The sequence below is a fragment of the Aptenodytes patagonicus genome, chromosome 5 (assembly GCF_965638725.1).
Source record: "Aptenodytes patagonicus chromosome 5, bAptPat1.pri.cur, whole genome shotgun sequence".
Classification (NCBI taxonomy): Eukaryota; Metazoa; Chordata; class Aves; order Sphenisciformes; family Spheniscidae; genus Aptenodytes; species Aptenodytes patagonicus.
In genome coordinates this window covers 53,925,821-53,947,906 of record NC_134953.1, presented here as the reverse complement: position 1 = coordinate 53,947,906, position 22,086 = coordinate 53,925,821, and the positions used below count along the sequence as shown (strand labels likewise).

The following is a 22,086-nucleotide window of genomic DNA, read 5'->3' as shown; positions in this document are numbered from 1 at the left end:
TAAAACTGAAAGGGAGGATAGCCTTTTTCCTCCTTCAAACTTGCAAGTAAGATTAAGAACTAGTTTTTAACACACACACTTCTCTGCCAGGAGTCAATATTGGTACACAGAAATAGAGTATTTCAATTTTGTTGTTCCACGCAGGTACAACAGACAGCACTGCTGTATCAGGTAACCATGTGGCACAGGGGAAGATGAAGCATGGGCTCATAGAAAGCAATCAAATCGAAATCAAAAGTACCTTCTCTTTCAGAGTTCCCCTATCTTTATTTGTAGAGCTTATCCAATAATTTCTTTTATTAGATTGCATACTTCTGAGTCCACTCCAAAGCTATTCTGCTGTACTTTTCTCTGTTTTGCAGATCCTTGCAATCTCACGCACTAAAGGATTATCTAGATTGGGATGGCACAACAGAGAACAGATGGACAAAAGTACTTTTGAAATAGTTAGTGCTGGAGACAACTGTGACCGTAGAATATCAGAAGAAATGCTGCCATTACTGTTAAAATTCGGGTGACAGACTCGTTGTAAATGCAACCTGGTGGTTTGAAGGGATAATCTGTTCGGAAGTGAATTGTCTAGAAAAATACTCCACCTTGACAGGGACTGTCATTTGACCCCTACTTAGAGGTGTTCTTTTTTAAACACACACACACTTTGTTGCATATCTTTTTCCCTTTCCCCAGCCAAATTCATACACTTAAATGCTACTATTGTTCCCTGAAAATAACGATGCACATATTACTTATCACAAATGAGACAAAATAAAATTTTATATGGTCTACTTACTGCAGCACGGCGGACATAAACAGGATGTGAAAGGTGCACATTATTGAGCAGGAACAAGATAGAATCCAAAGTGTAGTATTCTCTGGGTTGGCCCTCCTTCCCTGTCCTGTAAAATCATGAAACAAAGATTTTAACAGTTAACCTCTCCATCTCTGTCTCATGCACACACTTTTTTAGCAAAGTTCTCTTTTCTTTCCAGATGACATTTCAAAAAGCAAGTGGTAATATTGTTATCAGGCAGTTGCCAAACTAATGAACTATCAATCGTGTTAACAAATACAAGTGAGGGGTATATGTTCTTGCAGCCTCTTTACTGAACAAATTATAAAAACTGTCCAAAATAATCCAAAATAAGAGCTGGATCAGTTGTAAAATATACAAGAAGCAAGACTTGGGAAACCGTAAGAACACATTCTCCCACACCTCAAACACATTTATTCTGATTATCAAAGGAATCGTCTACCTTATTTGGGACAGAATTTTCACCACTAGAGAAAGCACAGTGAAGAATTCGGGATACACAAATTCTGTGAAATCTAGAGAGCAAAAGATTCAAAATGGTGCTGAAAGGTCAAAGTAAGGAGTCACTAGAAATTAATTGCACACAAAACTAGCAAAACCAAGACGGGCCACAAAATCACAATGAACTCCCATACTGAAGCACCAAGTTTAATCTCAGCTTCAAAACAGCTTGTTTGAAAGGGATGCCTTTTAAGTCTAAAAAGGAATCTGTTCTGTGTAACAATTTGAAAAAAACAATCCCCCAAAACAAAGCCAAACAAAAACCGTAGTTTCATCTTGGCTCTATGTGCATCGAACATAATTCCCTCCTCACATGCATGTTCACCCCTTTATACTGTTACTAGAAGATTTTGTAGGGGAAGCAATGCCTGTCCCAGTTTCAAAACAAAACCTGCTCCCTAAATACTTCAACTGCTCTGAGAAATGGACTTTTCCGTCAGTTTCACAGCCCTCAGCGGGACCAGCGATTCCACTGCCCAGACCTGGGACCTGCCAGTCCCCAGCTCCAAGCAGGACAGGGCTCCTCCACACTGCCCAGCCCCCGTCACCAACCAGCCAAACCACTCAGCTCACCTCAAAGCCCGAGGAGGATGACCCACCAGAAAACCAGGCCAAAACTGTAAAATTTAAGACGGGCACAGAATTTTGATCAAACCAGAGATTTCAGGAAGAAATACTTTCATTAAAACCATAAGAAGGAGTTTTCCCTCCAAGTATAGAGGCTTTACTCATGGCTCACCATCAGCATCAAAACACTCACTGAAGCGCCAACTTCACTGGGGGAAGGGAGAGGAAATAAAAAATACTCAACTATAGCTTTCTTAAACCAGAAGGAGTACACAATCATCTACTAAATGCAACAGAAGTATAAGTTTGTTTTCTCCATACTGTGGATATAAAGCCACTACTCCTTTTCTTGCAATTATTTTTCTGAAATTATCTAGATGGAAAGTGGCCAGTAACTTGTTCAGAACTCATTACTAGCAGTAAGGTTGAAAACATTACTTTCATAATGATGCCTGAGAAAACCAATATATCTTTATTTATACAGAGAAAAGTGATTCAAAACACCTGGAAAACGGTAGAATAAAGGATCTTTCTATCACTGTTTCTTCCTTCCAAAAACTTAGTCTGCATGGGTTGGAGGTGTGCATGTACGTTTTGTTGCTGAAGAGGAAAGGGAAGAGACAGTATCTTTCAACTGCTAAGAAGCCAAAAGTTGGCTTCACAATTACAGCCAACAGAACTGTTTCACTGCTATCTTTGATAAGGTGGTATCTAAACATATTCAGAGCACTGGTAGAAACAAAAGCTTCCTCCACATAGATTTGGCCCTGAAGTGAAGTCTGTGTCACATGATACAGTTGTCACTTCATTTTAAAACAAACATTTTAGATTATCTCACTTTAGAATAACTCATTATTTCTTTGAAGTATGTAATATCCACTGAACATTATATAAAAAGTCCAACTGGTCATCTATTCAAGTTTTTATTTACACTATTTAGCAATAAATGGCATAATTTAGAAAACAAGTACTGAACAGTTACCTATTAATTTGAAAATACAGTATTACAAAGCAACATGCATTGCCAAAGCTGAGCAGGGCACAGCTGGTACTTCATCACTTAAACCACAGACACAAGAAATCCTCATGCCCATTATGGTTGTAAGAGGATGTTTTATTAGGAGGACAAGATATTGCACATTAAAGGGAAAGTGTCAGATGGACAAGGAGTTGCACTTGTATCCTCAAAGAGGACAGGTCCTACTCCCCACCTGTATGGACCAGTATCTCAGCTATCAGGAGTCAGTGTTCTTCTACTCAAGAGAGAAGATATAGAGGGTACACGCCACGGAGCACCCTATGGTTTTACCTGTGTGGCCCTGGAGAGGACATGAGGAAGTGGGGTGGAAAACCTACCTCGACCCTAGAGGCACAGGTATGTGAGTTGCAAGGAAAAACAATCACAAAAGACGGTTCTTCCAGGATAATTGCTGCTCCAGTTTCCAGTGGGCAGTTCCCCAGAGTAGAAGAGCTGATCCTACTTCTGATCTTAATGAAGGGACTTCTGATTTGTATTTACCAGAAGCGAGTAAAGAATACTATGACCAGGACTAGAGAGGCCTTGCCTCCAGCCAGGTGGAGGAAAGGGACAATTGATGGATGTGATCAACAAAATAACAGCCGTGTCTCCACCAACGAGCAAAAAGGAAACACAAGCTTTCTTAGGCATTGTGGGTTTTTGGAGAATGCATATTCCAAATTACAGTCTGATCGTAAGCCCTCTCTATCAAGTGACCTGGAAGAACGATTTCAAATGGGGCCCTGAGCAACGAGAAGCCTTTGAACAAATTAAACAGGAGATAGTGCACGCAGTAGCCCTTGGGCCAGTCCAGGCAGGACAAGATGTAAAAAATGTGCTCTACACCACAGCTGGGGAGAATGGTCTTACCTGGAGCCTCTGGCAGAAAGCACCAGGGGAGACTCGAGGTTGACCCCTAGGGTTTTAGAGTTGGGGATACAGAGGATCCGAGGCCTGCTATACTCCAGCTGAAAAAGAGATATTGGCAGCATATGAAGGGGTTCGAGCTGCTTCGGAAATGGTTGGTACTAAAGCACAGCTCCTCCTGGCACCCCGACTGCCGGTGCTAGGCTGGATGTTCAAAGGGAGGGTCCCCTGTACACATCAGGCAACTGATGCTACGTGGAGTAAGTGGGTGGCACTGATCACACAACAGGCTTGAATAGGAAACCCCAGATGCCCAGGAATCCTGGAAGTGATCATGGACTGGCCAGAAGGTAAAGATTTCAGAATATCGTCAGAGGAGGAGGTGACGCGTGCTGAAGAGGCCCCGCTGTATAATAAACTGCCAGAAAATGAGAAGCAATATGCCCTGTCCACTGATGGGTCCTGTCGTCTTGTAGGAAAGCATCGGAGCTGGAAGGCTGCTTTATGGAGTCCCATGTGACAAGTCACAGAAACTGCTGAAGGAGAAGGCGAATCGAGCCAATTTGCAGAAGTAAAGGCCATCCAGCTGGCTTTAGACATTGCTGACCGAGAAAAGCAGCCAGTGCTCTGTCTCTACACTGACTCATGGATGGTGGCAAATGCCCTGTGGGGGTGGTTGCAGCAATGGAAGCAGAGCAACTGGCAGCACAGAGGCAAACCCATCTGGGCTGCCGCATTGTGGCAAGAATTGCTGCCTGGGTAGAGAACCTGGATGTAAAAGTCCATCACCTAGATGCTCACGTACCCAAGAGTCGGGCCACTGAAGAACATCAAAACAACCAGCAGGTGGATCAGGCTGCTAAGATTGAAGTGGCTCAGGTAGATCTGGACTGACAACATAAGGGTGAATTACTTATAGCTCAGTGGGCCCATGACACCTCAGGTCATCAAGGAAGAGATGCAACATACAGATGGGCTCGTGATCGAGGGGTGGACTTGACCATGGATGCTATTGCACAGGTTGTCCATGAATGTGAAACATGCGCTGCAATCAAGCAAGCCAAGCGGTTAAAGCCTCTCTGATATGGAGGACGATGGCTGAAATATAAATATGGGGAGGCCTGGCAGATCGATTATATCACACTCCCACAAACCCACCAAGGCAAGTGCCATGTGCTCACCATGGTGGAAGCAACCACCGGATGGCTGGAAACATATCCCGTGCCCCATGCCACCACCGAGAACACTATCCTGGGCCTTGAAAAACAGGTCTTACAGCGACATGGCACCCCAGAAAGAACTGAATCAGACAACAGGACTCCTTTCTGAAACAACCTCATAGACACCTGGGCCAAAGAGCACGGCATTGAGTGGGTGTATCACATCCCCTATCATGCACCAGCCTCTGGGAAAATCAAACGATACAATGGACCGTTAAAGACTACACTGAGAGCAATGGGTGGCAGGACATTCAAACATTGGGACACACATTTAGCAAAGGCCACCTGGTTAGTCAACACTAGGGGATCTGCCAATCGAGCTGGCCCTGCCCAGTCAAAACTTTTACGTACTGTAGATGGGAATAAAGTCCCTGTAGTGCACATAAAAAATATGCTGGGGAAGACAGTCTGGGTTATTCCTGCCTCGGGCAGAGGCAAACCCATCCATGGGATTGCTTTTGCTCAGGGACCTGGGTGCACTTGGTGGATAATGTGGGAGGATGGGGAAGTCCGATGTGTACACCTCAAGGGGATTTGATTTTGGGTGAGAATAGCTAATGATTTGAATGGTATGATGTTAATTGCTACATAATACTGTATGTCATTACTACTATAGCTATATGCCATATCAATGGTATTACAATAAGAATCACCTAGATTAATGAAGAATGAACTTTGATGAAACTGAGCAAAGCAGAGCAGTGACGGAAGCAGGACTTCAGCATGCAACGATCCAACACCACACACCATCTCTCCTGCCCTGAAGGACTGTTATGACAGATGGAGCCCAAAGTCATGGACTAAATGAACTCGCCGAACATTTTATAGGGATGGCCCACAGACCAAGGGAATGGTATCTGTGTGTATATATATTAAAAGACAGGAAAAGTGGTGGTGATTAATTGGAATGTATTGGAAAGAGTGGGACCTGGGCATGATGTAGATGGTATAGAATAAGGGGTGGATACTGTCCTCGTTTCAGCTAGGATAATTTTCTTCCTAGTAGCTGGCATAGTGCTGTGTTTTGGATTTAGCATGAGAATAATGTGATAACACACTGATGTTTTAGTTGTTGCTAAGCAGTGTTTATACTAAGTCAAGGACTTTTCAGCTTCCCATACTCTGCCAGTGAGGAATATCCCTTTGGCCAGTTCGGGTCAGCTGTCCGGGAGGGAGCATAGCCAGGACAGCTGACCTGAACTGGCCAAAGGGATATTCCATGCCATATGACATTATGCTCAGTATTAAAGCTGGAGGGAGTTGGACAGGGGGCAGTGATCGCTGCTCGGGGACTTGCTGGGCATCAGTTGGCAGGTGATCACTCGTGTTTCCTGAGTTTTGTTCCTCTCTCTCCCTCTTTTGTTGTTTTTCTTCTCATTACAATTTATTATTATTTTATTTCAATTATTAAACTGTTCTTATCTCAACCCATGAGTTTTCTGACTTTTGCTCTTCCGATTCTCTCCCCCAACCCACTGGGGGAGGACCAGGGGGGTGAGCGAGCGGCTGTGTGGTGCTTGGTTGCTGACTGGGGTTAAACCATGACAGCAAGGAGAAAATCTAAGTCTAAACTGACATTTCAGCATCAGTTTGTGTTCCTTTCAGATTTTCCAGACAGAAAGAACCTGCTCAATAAACAGAGAACTAAAAGCAAGCTGATCTGAAGGCAGCTTACTTCACTCAATTTACAAACATCCAAATTAGCAAAAGAAATTGTCTTATTTTCCATATTTAGTAATGGCATCAATTACTTAAGAAAAAAAATTTAAATCTTAAGATTCAGACCTCAAAAAGTCCAGTCCTTATATTTTTGCTTTAATGGTTATTAAGAGTTGTATCTCTTAATAAAATAAAACTCCAGCTTAAAAACTGGAGAAAATGTTTACATAGTGCAAGAGAGAAAGTTTCACCTGCTTGTTTTTAACACCAGAAATTTATTTCCAGCTCATCCATTCACCCTCAACCTGTGGGCACCAGGAGTTTATTCATTTTTAACCGTTTTATTTCCTCTTTCATGTTTCAAAGCATGGATTTTTATAGAGATACTAAAAGCCTGTGTGTCATCCACAAAAGAAAGCAGTAATCTTTAAAAATACAAGACTAGGCATGTCGGGTATCACACAAAGTACAATACCCAAGACTGGCTGCTCACTGTTTAAAAACTTCTCAGCTGTGCACACAAGCCCCTCTGCTGGGTAAACAAAGCAAGTAAGTATCTCTGTTAGATTGATTCCTTCCTTCGGTTTTGAAACAGATTCTGTAATCACTCTTCAGGGGACACAGATCAGCCATTAGATCAAAACACACGAAGCACCTAATCTTAGACCATCTAGGCTTCTTCATGTGCCAGCAGGGGTATTCATATAATTATTATCTGGAAACTAACCTGGATTAAAATGAATTTCTGCCTTCCCCCACCCCCCTCCGGGTTACTTTTAACCTGGCTTAGTTCCTCAGACCAATTCACTGTTTGGCTGACACTTGTGCTAGCACACAGAGAAGGCAGTGCAGGGCGGCACTGCTGACTTCTGCCAGCTTAGCTGCTCAAGGAGCCACAGTGTTAAATGTCTAGTGGGACTACTTCTAATTCTAGCAGGGACAGAATGCCACCACTGCTGTTTGGACTTGCATTACTCTCCAGACTGGCAGCAGAGATGCAATTACAGCAGCCGTGCTATGGACCCTAAAACAGAAATCACGATTTGCTTCATGAAAGACTAAGCCACTAACAACTGCTCACTGGAAGCATAGTTTGGATCCTGTCGAGTGACCTGAATATAAAAGGTTTTGAATCTTAAAAGTTTTTGAAAGTGTTCCTCATAAGTCCCTGCGTAAGTCTGGCAATTGCATAAATTAACAGGTCCTAAACTGCGGTGCCAAAGCTATTGAGCATGGCTTGCAGAACTGGTCTCATTTTTACTGTATCTTCAATTTAAAGATTAGACATATATAGTTCCATGGTGATTCACAAGAAGTGTTGTGAACTGATAGCAGTCTGATCCTACCAAAAGTTCAGAAGCCACTGGTCTGAACCAAGATTTACTAACTTACTTCAAACAAACAAACTAACAAAAACCCTCCAAATTCTACAACACATCTAGCACAAGAGATGAGGACGCAAATAGCTATTATGAGGTTACTGCTGCTGTTCTGCTCAGAGTATCCTCTGTTCACCTGCAGTTCCTTCTTGACCATGAAGATAAAGCTGCCTTAATGTACATAATAAAGTTTTTCTCTCCAGCTGCTGCCTTTTTGTCTTTTGTTAACAATTTCTGGGCCTAATTCAAGCTCTCCTGAACAGTAGTAGAGTCGGCTGGCATATCAGTTTCTCTGTTCCCTACAGACGAGCAATGAAACTTGTCTGTCTAGTTAACCGTTATTGTTACTGCTTGGAAAAAGCAACTTGTAGCAAGGAAACCACCACAATTGTCAACACAGTTGCTCAGCAAAAACAGAACTAAGACTTTTCAAGAATTTTAAAACTTAACTGCTTATGCAAATATTTTTCTTCCTCTTCAGTCTAGCTACCAATATCCCCCACTCAGCCAGGAAGAGCACATAAATCCCAAATGAGTTTCTGAAAGTTTGAAATAGGTAATGAAATAGCACATTTCTAGTTTTAAATAGAGTGTAAAGTAAAATCAGTTAAAAAAAAAATCTGTCTACAAGTTAACATAAACAAATAGGTTTCCTTCCCTTCTCTCTCAAACTAGAAGTCAGGATTTTGGATCAATACTTATGTTCATATCATAATTATGAAAACTAAAAAAAAAAAAAAAAATCCCTGGTCATAGACTGAACTACAAGGGGTGTTTTGAGAAATCTGCAGGTTCTTCTGTTTTTCCATCAAGCTTTGCAGGATAAGGTACTCTCTTTGATCAGTACCTGAAACATTCGCTATCTGATACGTAACAATAAGCATTATTGTCTCTTGGGTTTAAAAGAGGGTCATTGAAGTCCTTCCAGTTAGGACATTAAAAGCAAGCAGCTGCTAAATTCAGAGAAAAGGAGAATGAAGAACTCCCTTGCATTCTAAGCAATACATACCGTACTAGAAAATTCAACAGGTACAAAACCTCATTTTCCAGAGGTTTTCTAAAAATAAGCATTTTACCTAATATAATCATTTAAGCAACGGAAACACTATCTCTACGTGTTTACTACGATGAGAACAGCTAGGAAACAGCCTGCATTAGGGCCAGCCCGGGAAGAGGCCTCAGCTAGGAGCAGGCTGAGGAGGAGCAAAGCGCCTGCATAGTTCAACAGGGCTCGCAGATAACTACAGAGGGAGCGTCGGTTTGGACCTCACTGACTTTCCTACAGCAGGACGAAGCTCCAGGATAAAAGAAGTAGCCCAGATAAACTAATACGGCAAAAATGTAACGCCTGTTTTTCACACAAAACCCCGAAAAACTTGGAGAAGCTGCCTCCTGCCATCTCACCGCGTGAGCCTGCAAGACCCGGCCCCGCTGTGACCCTCCAGCCCCCCCCGGGTAGCACGGGCAGGCCGAGACCGAGGAAAGGCCTCGCCCCGGCCCCGCTGCTCTTCTGGCCCAGGGCCGGGGCGCCGGCCGGCCGCTCACCGGGCGGGGTCCTGGGAACCTTCCCGAAGGGACCGGTGAGACCTCCCTGCCCGACCGGGCTGCTGGCAGCGCAGGGGAGGGAGGCATCGCCCACCCCGCCGCGAAGGGTGCCGGCCGCACGCCGCAGGGAGGGCCGCTCGGACGCCCCCTCCACCGAGACACCGCGCCGGGCGGGCGGCACCTCGCCGCGCCCAGGCAGACAGGAGGCGCACGGCCCCGGTGCGCTCTCGAGGGGCCCTGCCGGGAGACGGCAGCCAGGCCGCCCGCCGCCGCCCGCCCCGCTCCCTACAACGCAGCGGGAGGCGGAGGGCGGCGGGTCCCCCCCTCCCCGTTCCCCGGGCCCTCCCCTGCAACTTCGGGGCAACTTCTCCCTCCGCCCCCCGCCCGTCCCTTCTCCGGGCGAGCGGCCGCCCGCCGCCCGCCCCGGCCCCGCCGCTCACCCCCAGATGACATAGTTGGTCTTGACGTTCTTGGGCCAGGAGAACTCGCCGAAGATCACCTCGTCGCCCTTCACCACGATCTCCTTCTTCTGCGTGTTGTACTGCCGCAGCACGCTCAGCACGTCCGCCATCTTCGCTCCGGAGCCGCCGGCCGCCGCCGCTCCGCTCCGGCCCGGCCCCTCTGCCAGCCGCGCGAGGACCCCGCCGCCAGTTGCCAGGCCCCGGGCTGCCCGCCACGAACGCCTGAGCGGCGGCGGCGCCATGGCCTCCAGGGGGCGACGCCGAACCCGTTGCCATGGAGCGACGCGGCCCCGCCCTCAGGACGGCACCCGCCTGGGCGGGGTGGGGCTCCGCCCCCGCCGCTGCGGAGGCACCTCCCCCGGCCGGTCGGGGAAGCCGGGGCGAGCGCCCGCCGCCCGCACGGCGGTTCGGCCATGACTTCAGGCGGTGAGGCTGGGGCGTCGGCGGCGGAGAGGGGGTCACGGACGCCGCCGGCAGAGGCGCTCCCAGAGCCGCTGCCAACCGGCCGTTCCGCGCGCGGCTTCCGCCGGGCGGCGGGACCGTAACGGTCGCGGCGCCGCCCTCAGCCCGGCCCGGCGCCGCCGCGCTGTGCGTCGGCACGCCGCGTCCCGGCGGCCGTGTGCGGCTGCGGAAGCGCCGTCACCGCCGGAGCGCCTGCAGGAGGGACGGCGCCCCGGTTGAGGAGCTTTTCACGGCCGGTAGCCGGAGCGCCGGCGTTGGGCGGCGCCGCTGCCGTCAGTGTCATCAGCGCACAGCAGAGGACAATCAGCGGTGTCGGGCTGATGGGCGCGGAAAGCAGCACACCCTTTTGACATTGAAACCGTTAGGGTGTCGGCGGCAGCTTGTTAGCCGCAAAACCCTGTGCCGCGGTCTCCCCGCCCGGCTCTTCACAGCAGCGGCCCGGACGGTGGTGCCTGGGACAGCACCGTAATAGAAACGCCTCGAGAAAACACCATAAAAGCTCTCAAAAGCTGTGCATTCACCTCACACGGCAGGTTAGAAAGAAAAGCTTCTGGAACCTGGATATGAAGGGGGGGGGGATAAAAGAGGAAAATCTCTGCTTTATCAATCGCAAAAATGCAATTTAATTCTGACAAGAATAAGCTGTCAACAGGTCATAGCAAAAAAGTAATTAGGAAAATATTTACTGCCTCTGCATCTGAAGAAGAAAAAAATAGTACCAACACCGAGCAAATATCACTTTACCCTGCAGAGCTCGGGATTCCACAGAGCTCCTCTGACACCATCTGCTCACCGGAGCAATGCAACAGCTGCAGCTGGCGGAGGCCTCCCTCCGCCAGGCGTGGGTTTGCTCTCTCAGGGTTCCAGGTTCGTTTCTTCTGCTCAGGCATACAAAAACTGGAAGTAGTACCTCACAGCTGAACCCGACAGGCTGGTATCCCCCGGGGAATACCAGCTCTGGGATTTTAGGCCTGGAAGAAAGCCCTCGTGATGGCCTATTCTAATCTTCGATGCTCAGAATTTTCTTAACGCTTTTCAACATTGGCAGAAAACATTATCCCATTTTAAATCTGCAACAGGCAAAATTACATCATTTTTATTCCTGTAAGTAGCACGTACCAAGACTGACAAAACAGACTAAAAGCCAACAGCGTATATGACTTCCTGTTCCAAGATGTTGGCGATATCACCGTTGGCGATATCACCATTTGCACAGCGTGCTGAATATCGCAAGTATATTTATAAGATTTCACATATGGTATCAAAATAGTCCAATACACAAATATACCAAACCACCTAGTAACATGCTGAATTATACCAGTTACTTCCAATATTTATTTTTCAACTGGTATAGAGTAACATTTATGTACTTAGGAGACAAAACCATCAGGAGTAAACAGAATATAATTTTTCAGTCTGGATTTGGAATGATTACTGGAGCTACAGCTCATGAAAAATTGGAATGAAACTCAAAATGCTTCTGGTGGGCCAAGTCCCGTTTCTACGTCTCATCCGAAAACCCCACTGCATCACCTAAACCGGCGTTACCTCTGAAGAAACACATCCCATACATCTGCCAGACTACAAACAATACTTCCTTCAGCAAGATACAAAGTCATTATGTTACAACGACACACAAAAAAGCCATTCATTCCAGTTACGCTGCAGCCTGTTGCTCAGTAAGCAGCGAGTGATGCAGTACATAATCAGCTGCAACACACGGCTGCAAAGAAATTTATTTTCATGTTTCAAGAAAACGTTGTAGCTCTGGTTTACTTTTTCGTTCGAGGATGCCTTCATTAGGAGTTTTAAATGGGAGTTTACAAAATGGTTCCCACAGTTTGCTTTGGGGGTCATAGTGAGATTATCAATCATTATTTTTATCACTAAATCAGGTTTTGATAAGAAATGTCGGCAAAGCTATTTTCACACGGCATTAGATACCTTTATCACAGGAGATTAGGCTAGAACATTACCTGAAATGAGAAAGCATGTTACCATTTAGTAAAAAGAAAGTATATCACATAGGTACAATGTTTCAATTGCATCTTATCACTAGTTTAACAGAGCTGTAGTCCAGCAGGTTACACCGACGTTTTACGTGAAATAAAAATTAAGTTGCAACAGAAGTTTGACAATTTTACATCATAGGTAAGCTCATTAAGATAGATAACATTAAGAAAAATTGTTCAAGTCTTATAATGCAGGAGCAAGCTATACCGTGTCTGAATACACAGCATTCATTTTTATATATAAGTGAGCAAAACCAAAACGGTACACATCAGTTGATTTCCTTGCACTATTTTTTAAAACATAGGCCTGAGTACTGAACAGTGATCCAGAGCACAACTCGGCAAAACTTATCCTCCCAACAAAGAGAAGGGCAGAGAAGTTTCTGCAGTACTGAAATTCTTGTGTAGATCCCAGCGGGGAGACTCAGAGGATATGCAATAGGTACGCTCGGCCAAGGACGTCCGTATCTGACCAGTGATCCAGGCTCCACAGCAAGGTATGTGGGGGTGAAGCAGGCGAATATTGCCAAACAGCTCTTACTAGGTAGCCCGAGGAAAGAAAAAACCCAACACCACCACGTAAAGTAAAACCTCCAGATTCGTTAATACTTCAGGAAGAGAAAATGAATTTTCCAGGAGTCCCTAAAAACATTCCACGTATTACAGGATTAGTGAAACACACCGCAAGCATAACTTCTCAGATACCAGGACGAGTTCATTATCCTTCAGCACCTTATTTGTTGTCTGGGAACGCTTCTGTTTCACGGGTAAGTCTCTGACTATTTGAATAACTGCGACGCAGGAAAGAAACGTAAAGAAAACCAGGCAACAGAAATACTGACAGAGAAGATTTAATATTAGTTTTACATTTGACAAAGCCGAAACCTTAGCACCTGGGAGTCAGCCACAAGAGGCAGGAGACGACCACAACCACTACCACCCCCTCCCGCACCCGAAGTCTCTCCGGGGCCTCCAGGAAAGCCACCCCGCCTCTATCCCCTCTCCTAACCGCCATCCCGCTGACAGGAGCGCTTCGGAGCGTCTTTACTACCCCTACATCGCAATTCCAGAAAGGCTTTTCCCTCAGAAAAATAATCTGTCGCCCTGTATCCTAACTGGTAACACCGCCCCGCCGCGGATGCCAGGCGCCCCTGCCCCCCGCAGGGTGGGTGCCGCTCGCCCCGTACCACCGCCTCCGGGAGCTGCCCCCGCCGCCGCACCGCCCTCTTCCCCGCTCTGGAGGCGCTCCTTTCCCCCCGGCAGCCCGCCCCGTGCCGCCTTCACCTCCGACGCCGCCGTTAGCAGGGCCCCCACCTGAGGGACCCGCCGCCCCCTGGCGGGGCGGTGCTGCCCGGCACACGGCGCCTCAGGACACCGGCAGCGCGGGGGGCAGCCCCAGGCTCCGCCGGGAGGCGGTGTGGGGGCCTGCGAGCGGGGACGGACCGCCGTGAGGACTGCGGAGAAGCGCAGCCGCTTCCTCTTGGCGGCCATGGCCCTGCAGAGGGCGCTGCGCCGGGCGGCGGCGGAGCTGCAGCGCGGGTGGGTCGGTCGGTGCGGGGCCGCGGCGGCGCCCCTCAGCGCGGGGCGGGGGCGGGAGCTCGAGCTCTCCGCCGGCGCCGGGACCTTGGGCCTGGGTCGAGGCCGAGGGGGCGGGGCCTGCTTTCTGCCTTCGTGCCCTTTGAACGCACGTCCTCGGAGGGGCGGCCCTCCGGGGAGCGGAGCGGCAGGTGCCGGGGCTGGGGCCCGGCTGGCATCGGGACGTGCAGGCCTCGGAGCAGCACGCCTGCGGGACCCGCTCCTTTAATGAAAACGAGCGTGGTGCCTTCTGTTGGAGTCGGGTTGTGGCGTTTAATACAGCCCGGTGTCAGATTAGACACTTGTATCTGTATTATCATTGGGGAAAAGTATTTCTTTCGTAAAGGCAGCCGTTTTGGTTATTATTCTAGTCTGCAACATCCATCTCTCTTCATCTTCCTGCAGGCATGTAAGAACTAGTATGACTGTAGGTATAGCGGCTGAAGTAAGCTTACGTGTAATGGAGAAATTGCATTAAATATTTAAACAAAACAGTATGAAGCTAACCTTTAATTTGTGAACTATAAAATGTGTCATTTGTTTGAAAGCTCAAATATCTAATTTCTTTTTAGTTTTAGAATGGGGAATAGTCTGCCTACTTCTGTAGGATTGTCTAATGATGCTGCTGTGAATCAAATACAGGTAACATTATTTATTGAATTCTTACTTATTTTCAACATTTCTAAAATCCATAATTACTTAAAAGCTCTTCTGATTTACACAAAGAAATTCTGTAAATAGTTCTGCATGTTGAACCTGATTCCTATGTTTAGTAAGTAATACTGGCAGCATTGTTTACCCACAGCCCTGGAAACTGATCTTCCTAGGCTGCGTCCGTTTTACATTTTTTCAGACCTTTACTCAAATTCAGTACTATCATTTCTGGGGATTAAACTTTGTAAAACGACTGATATCAAGTAAAGTAAATATTTAAAGAGTAAGTTGGTTTTTAAAGTAAGTTTACTGATACCAAGTGACAGCCTGAAATCACCTTGAATTTACAGTAAAGTAATAGGGGTATTTCTTTCTCCCACTCGGAACCGTTTTTGTCACTCTGCTTGCCACCGGCACATCCTGTTTGCCTTACAAGCAGGGAAAGCTGTACTAAATAATTCAAGGAGAGGCAGCTTATTTGGCAGACTGGAGGAGGTCTGTGACTGCAGAGCAAAAGAGGGTTCAGGGTTGGCACCATTGCATGGCAGTCACACCACATGCTCCATAATCATTCTGCTCAGTTTTGGAGTCAAGTGCAGGTCATACACAGCTTCATAGGTGCTAGCTGTGCTTCTGGTAGAGATCGTTAATGCCAACTCTCTTCTATTTCTCTGCTCCCACAAGAAGATCATAGCGTTCCTGAAAGTTAGATACCGCTAAGTTTTAACTGATTCCAGGCATTCTACTCAAAGAATAGAGCTTTTTACTGAAAAGCTTAAGTGGAGCAGGAGAAGTCACTTTATCTCCCATGTAGTTCTGCAAACTGCTGAAGTTGCGCCTCACTGCCTACTGCACTTGTGCACAGATGTTCTTTGGGATCTGGCCAAGTGCAACTGCACTTTTTCAGGTCGAGAGTCTGACTTTCTTGGAAGTCAGGTAGGAAGCAATTTTTTTTCTGATGTGAAAGTATGGGTTGTATCCCTAAAGGAGGTGCTAGGCCACCACAGAGGTCTTCAAAACAAATGTAGGGTGGATATGTTTTGCACCCACCATACAGGTGATACCTTCTTGACAGATGCCTTGATAGAAGTCACTGTTCTGCTCCTTGTTTTTAAAAAAAAGTAGTTCATTCTTCGCCTTAAGATTCTTCTGCCTCTAGACTAGAAGTAGGGAAGATTTAGAAGCTAAACTAGCTTTTCACTTTACCTTAAACAACTGAAAATAAACTACAGTGTTTTTGGAAGATTCTTCAGAATTAGCCAGCCATCGCTGTAGCATGGCTGGGAACTCCTCAGTTGTCCCTGTTAAAAATAGCTCAGAAAGCCTTTACAGAGAGTAATTTTACTGTATTTGTTACCATAATAGCAGATTTTTAACTTCTGTATTTGTTTTCATGACTGTTCGATACTGTTAAAATACACTGACTTAAAAACAAAGCACGCTGACTTGAACATTCTTTTGAACATATAGGAGATTATTTCAGGCAACTGTGTGGTGATTTTCTCTAAAACAACATGCTTCTACTGCAAAATGGCAAAAAAACTTTTTGAGGGTATGAATGTAAATTATACAGCTGTAGAACTGGACGTGAATACAAATGGAAGTCGGTTCCAAGACATTCTTGAACAGATGACTGGTGGCAGAACAGTAAGTATATTTTCTTACATGTAACAAGTAAAGTAAGAACATAGACTACACACGTTCCTCATGGGTTATGACCATACCAAATTCTTCATTTTTTTTGAGATAAATAAACTTGGGATACAAGCTCCTAAATTATAAGACAAAGTACTGCAGAAGGGTTCTGTACTGTCTTTTCCTCTTGAGACCCTCTGGCTATCCCTCTGAGGTGATCTCTTCCATACTGCCACTTAGATAATTGAAGTATCAAAGTCAGTTTTCATCTGTGTAGGTATATTTAATCCATTGTGTTTAACACTTATCTTGTAATTTCTTAATTTTATATAGTCTCACTTGACTCAATTATTTTAATTTATTACAACCTCCCATACAGTGACTTTATCCCACTTTTGAGGGGCACATGAACAGCTTCCCATTTCTGTAAATATTATGGAAACATATGAACCGTACAGCAATATTGTATATGCATAAGTGAGAACATAACTATTGTGTGTATACTACAGTCCACGTGGGCTTGCTTAGTTTTTTATCTTTTTTCCAAGAAGTAACTAACGCAATTTTCATTTTCTTGATAGGTCCCAAGAGTGTTTGTCAATGGGACTTTTCTTGGAGGTGCGACAGATACTCAAAGGCTTCATGAGGAAGGCAAACTGCTTCCATTAGTTCATCAATGTCAGCTGAAAAGAAAATCCTGAACAGCCATCTAGCTTAGTTTAGTCTTCCTTTGTATAAACACAGTTTCAGACAAGTTAGAAGATCGCAAAGATACACTGCATCAGCTGGACTCAACAACTTCAAGCCATGGATTTCTGAATTGTAGATCATTCTCTGACATGGAGTTTATGGACTTGGCAAATTACTTGGTGACCTTGCCTCAGCTCTACCACAACCAAAACGGTGATTAAAAACATTATGTAACTCTTGGGGCTCTAAGTGTGAGATAGTGATGTCATTTTATTGCTATTACATTCTGATACTATGCTTTGGAGAAGTATAGACTGTACAAGAAGAATCCTGTGGGGTTTTTTGCTGCAAAGCTTGCTAGCTTTGTTCCGACAGTTAAAATAAATGGTCAGTTTAATTTAATGGTTCCTTTAAATTTAATTCTTCTCTGAATGTCAAGCTGTAATCATGAAGAAAGTATGAAGCAAAACAAGTTTGTAGTGATATTGCTGTATGCATGTCTGCCTCTCTTACATGTCAGTGTCTGATCACCTAGCTACCAAATTGTATGGGAATAAAGATTCTTGCAGCTTTAGAGGGTAGGTAATTGCTTTCATCTTTACTCTACACTATGAAGTATCAGTCTATACAGTGTCACATTCAGGAATATCCTTCTAGGGGAGCCAGACAGCTCCCTGTCACTAAACTGTGCAGCTACAAACTACGTTATGATCAATCCAACACTATTATGAAACTTAAGACCAAGTAAAATGGGTCTAATATGCATAGAGTTTATTTAGTACTTAAATTCTACAGTCAGAATGCAGTTTACTAGCAATTTTAACTTGCAGTTAAATGTCTAAAAGAAATGTCTAAAATTCAATAGTTTCAGTACAATGTACATCCAAAGCCAGACCAGGCAATGCCAAGACTCTTGGTTATTTCAAGAAAGTTCATATGTGAGTAGAAAATTATATCCCATTCTTGAGCAAAAGGGACCATCACACTACTAAAGATGCACAGTTTAGAATAAAAACATTAGTCAATCAATTTTTACTCACTTCTTGTGAATAAGACTCCTGTTATTTCTGTTGCTTTCAGCACTGCATGCACCTAAACTACTTTTTTCCCCTCAAGGGAAAAAAGTGTCACATTAATCTTCGACTCCAGATAACTAGAACTGTAAGAGTATCATGTAAATTTGACAGCTTCATTTTAGTGATGCGGGTTTGAAATAAGTTTAAACTGCATCATTGTAGAAAGTCTTTAGTATACAGTTGCCTGCACTGTGCATCTTTAACATGTAATGAGCTATTTAAACACACTGACCTTGTTATATTTTTATCATTGCTGTTTACTGTATTTTGCTAGTTTCATCACTGCCTTATTAAAATTTTGTTTACAAGGACACACTCAAAGTAAACACACACAAATGTGCATCTCTCCCTAAATTTATACTTAATAAAGCAATTTATTTTGCACATACAGTGGTAACCAAGTATTTTTCTCTGTGTTGAATTCTTCGGCCAGTTGTGTTTTCTCAGAAGTTTAACAATAATTTTGCACCTGAAAGCTGGTAAATCCATCATGTAAAAATAATAGTATGCAAAGGATTTTTTCAAAGACCTTTTCATTTTGTTCCCTGTGAAAAAAAAAAAAAGTCCCAAAACAGTAGTCTAAAATAACCCTTTGAGTTTTAAGTTTCAGAATGCCCAGGGCATTGTCACTTAAGGCAATATTCTATTCCAACTGAGAAAACATGCTGTATGCCTGCAGATCCAAGTGAGTGCCCATTTATTAAAGAAGGTGTGTCTTAAGGCACTCAAAGGGTTAATTATGTTTCTTTTTACCCATATTAAGGCTCCCCATCCAAATAGTTTCTCATTAATTTTGTATCATTTCATAGAAAGTAGCAGCAAGATAGTGCCTTCATTACTGGATGGCACAAAGCCATGTTATGTTTAAGTTATTTAAACATGATATGGCAGTTAAAAGTGTGGTTCTACTCTAGAAAAAAAAGGGACTCAAAAATAGTCATTAAAAATTTCCATATTTTTTGCCTAGCATTGTCTCCGGACAAAGCTGTTTATCTTACAATAATGCTTGCCCTGGGATCTGAATGTTAAAAATTATCCACTGAAAGATTCTGTACTTACACTTAAGACATATCTGCTCATCCAGCTTAAATACCACGCTCCTAAGAAGCGTGAGAAGCTGGAAACAAACATCAAGTTACTTAACTAAGCAGACAGAGCTGTGAATGTGCCCATCTGTTGCTTCTTTATACAGAATTATTTTTAAAGAGTAGAACTGCACTTTTATAGGAGAATGGAATAGAAAAGACCTTTTATTTGTAACTAGTTGTGCTTAACTCTAAGAAGCTGGTAACATTGGGAAAACAGCTATTTATATTCATTATTTGTTAATGAAGCATTTGTAAAAGTTCTCAACATACCACATACATATATGCAAATATATATATATTTAAACTTAAATTCAGAATGCAGAAATACCTAAAGAAACCAAGCTTTACAGTATCAAAATTATAAATCCAAATGTAAGCACACATATTTAAAGACACCATACTTTCTGCTGAAATTAGCTGATCTTAAATCTTAGCTCAGAGCAGCACATACATAATACACTGTCCTAGTGTTTTACCTTTCCCCCCGTAACTCTTACTCAGCAATGTTGTACACTAGACTGTATCACAGTAAGAGGAAATCTCTACCATTCCAGCAATAAAGTCATTAAAACAGCTTGCTTACAGCATATTTGTCCACTGTGAACCACTGCAAATAGCAAAATAAACCTATAAACTGATGAAATGCTTAAAAAAAAAAAAAGATTAAAAGCACAAGCAAGACAAATGATTCTTTGCTTAGGTTTACTTCTACATCCTATTCTTTGAAGATTTTCTCTAATCAATACTGCAAAGAAGCTGCCCATTTATCCAGAATATTCATTTAAATGTTTCCCTAACTCTGCATATAACAGCAGCTTGGTAATATTTAACAGAATGGAAGGCTCCAACCTGCAGAACTAATTCTAGAAAAAGCTTTAAATTTGAAAAGCCAATTTTAAGCAGTTACTTTATAAAAATAAAGCCATTCACAGGCAGATGTTGGATTTTTGTAAAGTATACTTTTGTCACTGATCTTTACACAAAGTTTTACCAAAAATCTGATAGATACAGCAAATTAAATGCTTTATAAGAGATTTATATAATCAAAGGAAGGAAAAAATTGATCCAGTTTTTTAAAATTAAGATAAATACTATGACATCAGTTCTGGTGTAAGTTATTTAGCTAAGCTAGCACGCTCAATGACAGCAAAAAGGCAGAAGAACAGGGGCAAAAAAAGGAATGGATGAGAGCTTCTATGGGAAAAGAGATTCAAGTATAGGCCTGAGGTGACAAGGAGATGGGAAAGGAGGAAAAAGCCAACATTAACACAGAGAAGGAAGGGCAAAGCAAAAAGGTAAGATGAGAAACAAAATAAATGGAGCCAATGGAACCAATACTAATGCTTCTGGTACGGTGGCTATGAGTTATGGCTGTGATTAAGCAGCACAGCATTTTGCAATGGAAAAAATACTTTCCTAGTGTTTTTACAGACAGAACCATTATTAAAATACATTTCCAAAATTGCTGGTGTATTTTTTATGCCAAGAATATCTACTTCGTTCAATAGCCTTTTAAAGCCATACCCATTTATGGGCCCCAATTAAACAACAATGAAAAAGAACAACACAACCTCCCTAATGACTCATGTTTAACAAACAGGTTTAACAGTAGTTTTAAGCAGCAAGATATTTTAGGGTCAGTTATTAGTGGCCCTCACATAGTGGGCACTTAGACTGGCCCTGCTGACTTCAGATCTATACCTGCTTTTAGATTTCTCTTTTTTAAACACATAGGATTGTAGGTAAAGACCCCGTATTTTGCCTGTAATCTAATTCTACAAGCATCCCAAACTCTCCTCCTCCTTGCTACAGGTCTAAAATTCCCGACATGAAATTCTATTTCTTGGCAAAATTAGTACCGTGTTTATTCAATTTATTACACAATGCTGATGTATGCATTGCATGATTTTTAAGAAATCGAGTGCCTTCTGCCCTCTCCACATTCTTGATTGTATCCCTTCCATGAAGAAACCTGACCTCTGATGTTCATTCGCTACAGCCCTTCATTACAGAAGAATGTTTTACCTCTGCTGTGCTCCCAACCATTACATCCTTTTCTTCTTTCTTAAAGCTAAAGTGCCTGAACGTTATAGTCTTAGACGTAATAGTCTAATACTTAAGAATTGTTAAGGGGGTCACAGTGAAGTGGCAGTCAAACTGAAAGCCTATTAATTCTGTTAGATATTGGGAAACCTGCATTCACCCGGTCTACAGTTGCACTCTGCATTTAGACTTTTTTTTTTTAATTAATGTTTTGAATAAAATTAACTATCTTTAAACTTGTCCCTGTTCAATTTTTACTGGTAAACTGCAGTGCACAATTACAGCCCCATTTTTGTTTTGTTAGTCAGTGTTCCTCCAATACAAACAACACTATTAACTTGAAAGAGTCAGTCTCCTCTTTGGTGAAAGGGTTTGGTGAAAGTTATTTATTGTATACTGAACTAATGCTTAATAACTTTGTCTTAGCTCGCTCATTTATTTTTTTTAAAACATTACAGTAATTATTGCCTCTTTACATGTCCAGATATCATTTTGGAAATTATCAGTTCAGTATCTAAAGACTAAAATCAGGACAAATTTATGTTATGGCAAATGAGTCATGCTGTCCCCTAAAACTCAGTATATGGGCAGATAAAAAAGATCCAGTCTATGGAAAAGGAATATGCAGCATCATTCTTCTATGCCTCTTACTGCAAGATCATAACAAAACCAGACCGAAAACGGTAGAAACAAAGGTCAACACACTATAAAGTTTCAGCTGTCAGCATTTACTTCAGTTTCCCCTCTCTGAAAATCTTAAAGGAGGAGCAGATGACAACATGATCTCACTGGTGCTAGTTTTACATCGGATAACCAAACCACT

General features: G+C 43.6%; 2 protein-coding genes and 1 pseudogene across 5 annotated transcripts in view; 1 reads left to right on the top strand and 2 right to left on the bottom strand.

Annotated features, from left to right (window-relative positions):
* CDC73 (cell division cycle 73) overlaps positions 1 to 10,175 on the bottom strand; it is a 112,736-nt gene extending 102,561 nt beyond the window's left edge. Inside the window, exons 1-2 of the mRNA XM_076339872.1 lie at positions 10,008 to 10,175; positions 791 to 896 (exon numbers count right to left, since the gene is read on the bottom strand). Coding sequence (XP_076195987.1) covers positions 791 to 896; positions 10,008 to 10,138 — 237 coding nt within the window. The 5' untranslated portion in view covers positions 10,139 to 10,175. The remainder of the gene's footprint in view (positions 1 to 790; positions 897 to 10,007) is intronic.
* On the bottom strand, positions 300 to 667 carry LOC143160276 (ubiquitin-conjugating enzyme E2 D2 pseudogene; annotated as a pseudogene).
* Positions 10,176 to 13,025: 2,850 nt separating the features above from the next.
* Positions 13,026 to 18,521, top strand: GLRX2 (glutaredoxin 2). Of its 4 annotated transcripts, none has more exons than XM_076339869.1 (4): positions 13,026 to 13,269; positions 14,650 to 14,719; positions 16,202 to 16,378; positions 16,948 to 18,521. In XM_076339869.1, exons 2-4 carry the CDS (start codon positions 14,657 to 14,659, stop codon positions 17,065 to 17,067), a joined length of 360 nt encoding a protein of 119 aa, XP_076195984.1. In that variant the 5' UTR covers positions 13,026 to 13,269; positions 14,650 to 14,656; the 3' UTR covers positions 17,068 to 18,521. The 4 variants fall into 4 exon arrangements, with proteins under 4 accessions (XP_076195984.1, XP_076195981.1, XP_076195983.1 ...); XM_076339866.1 differs by lacking the exon at positions 13,026 to 13,269 and adding an exon at positions 13,925 to 14,041; XM_076339868.1 differs by lacking the exon at positions 13,026 to 13,269 and adding an exon at positions 14,206 to 14,482.
* The last annotated feature ends 3,565 nt before the right edge of the window (positions 18,522 to 22,086 follow it).

Excerpts from the sequence above, each read along its gene's own strand:
- GLRX2 (XM_076339866.1), top strand. The coding sequence starts at position 13,992 with ATGGCCCTGCAGAGGGCGCTGCGCCGGGCGGCGGCGGAGCTGCAGCGC. Across the intron at positions 14,042-14,649 it reads GCGGCGGAGCTGCAGCGCGG|TTTTAGAATGGGGAATAGTC; the intron begins GTGGGTCGGTCG and ends ATTTCTTTTTAG. Across the intron at positions 16,379-16,947 it reads AGATGACTGGTGGCAGAACA|GTCCCAAGAGTGTTTGTCAA; the intron begins GTAAGTATATTT and ends TTTTCTTGATAG.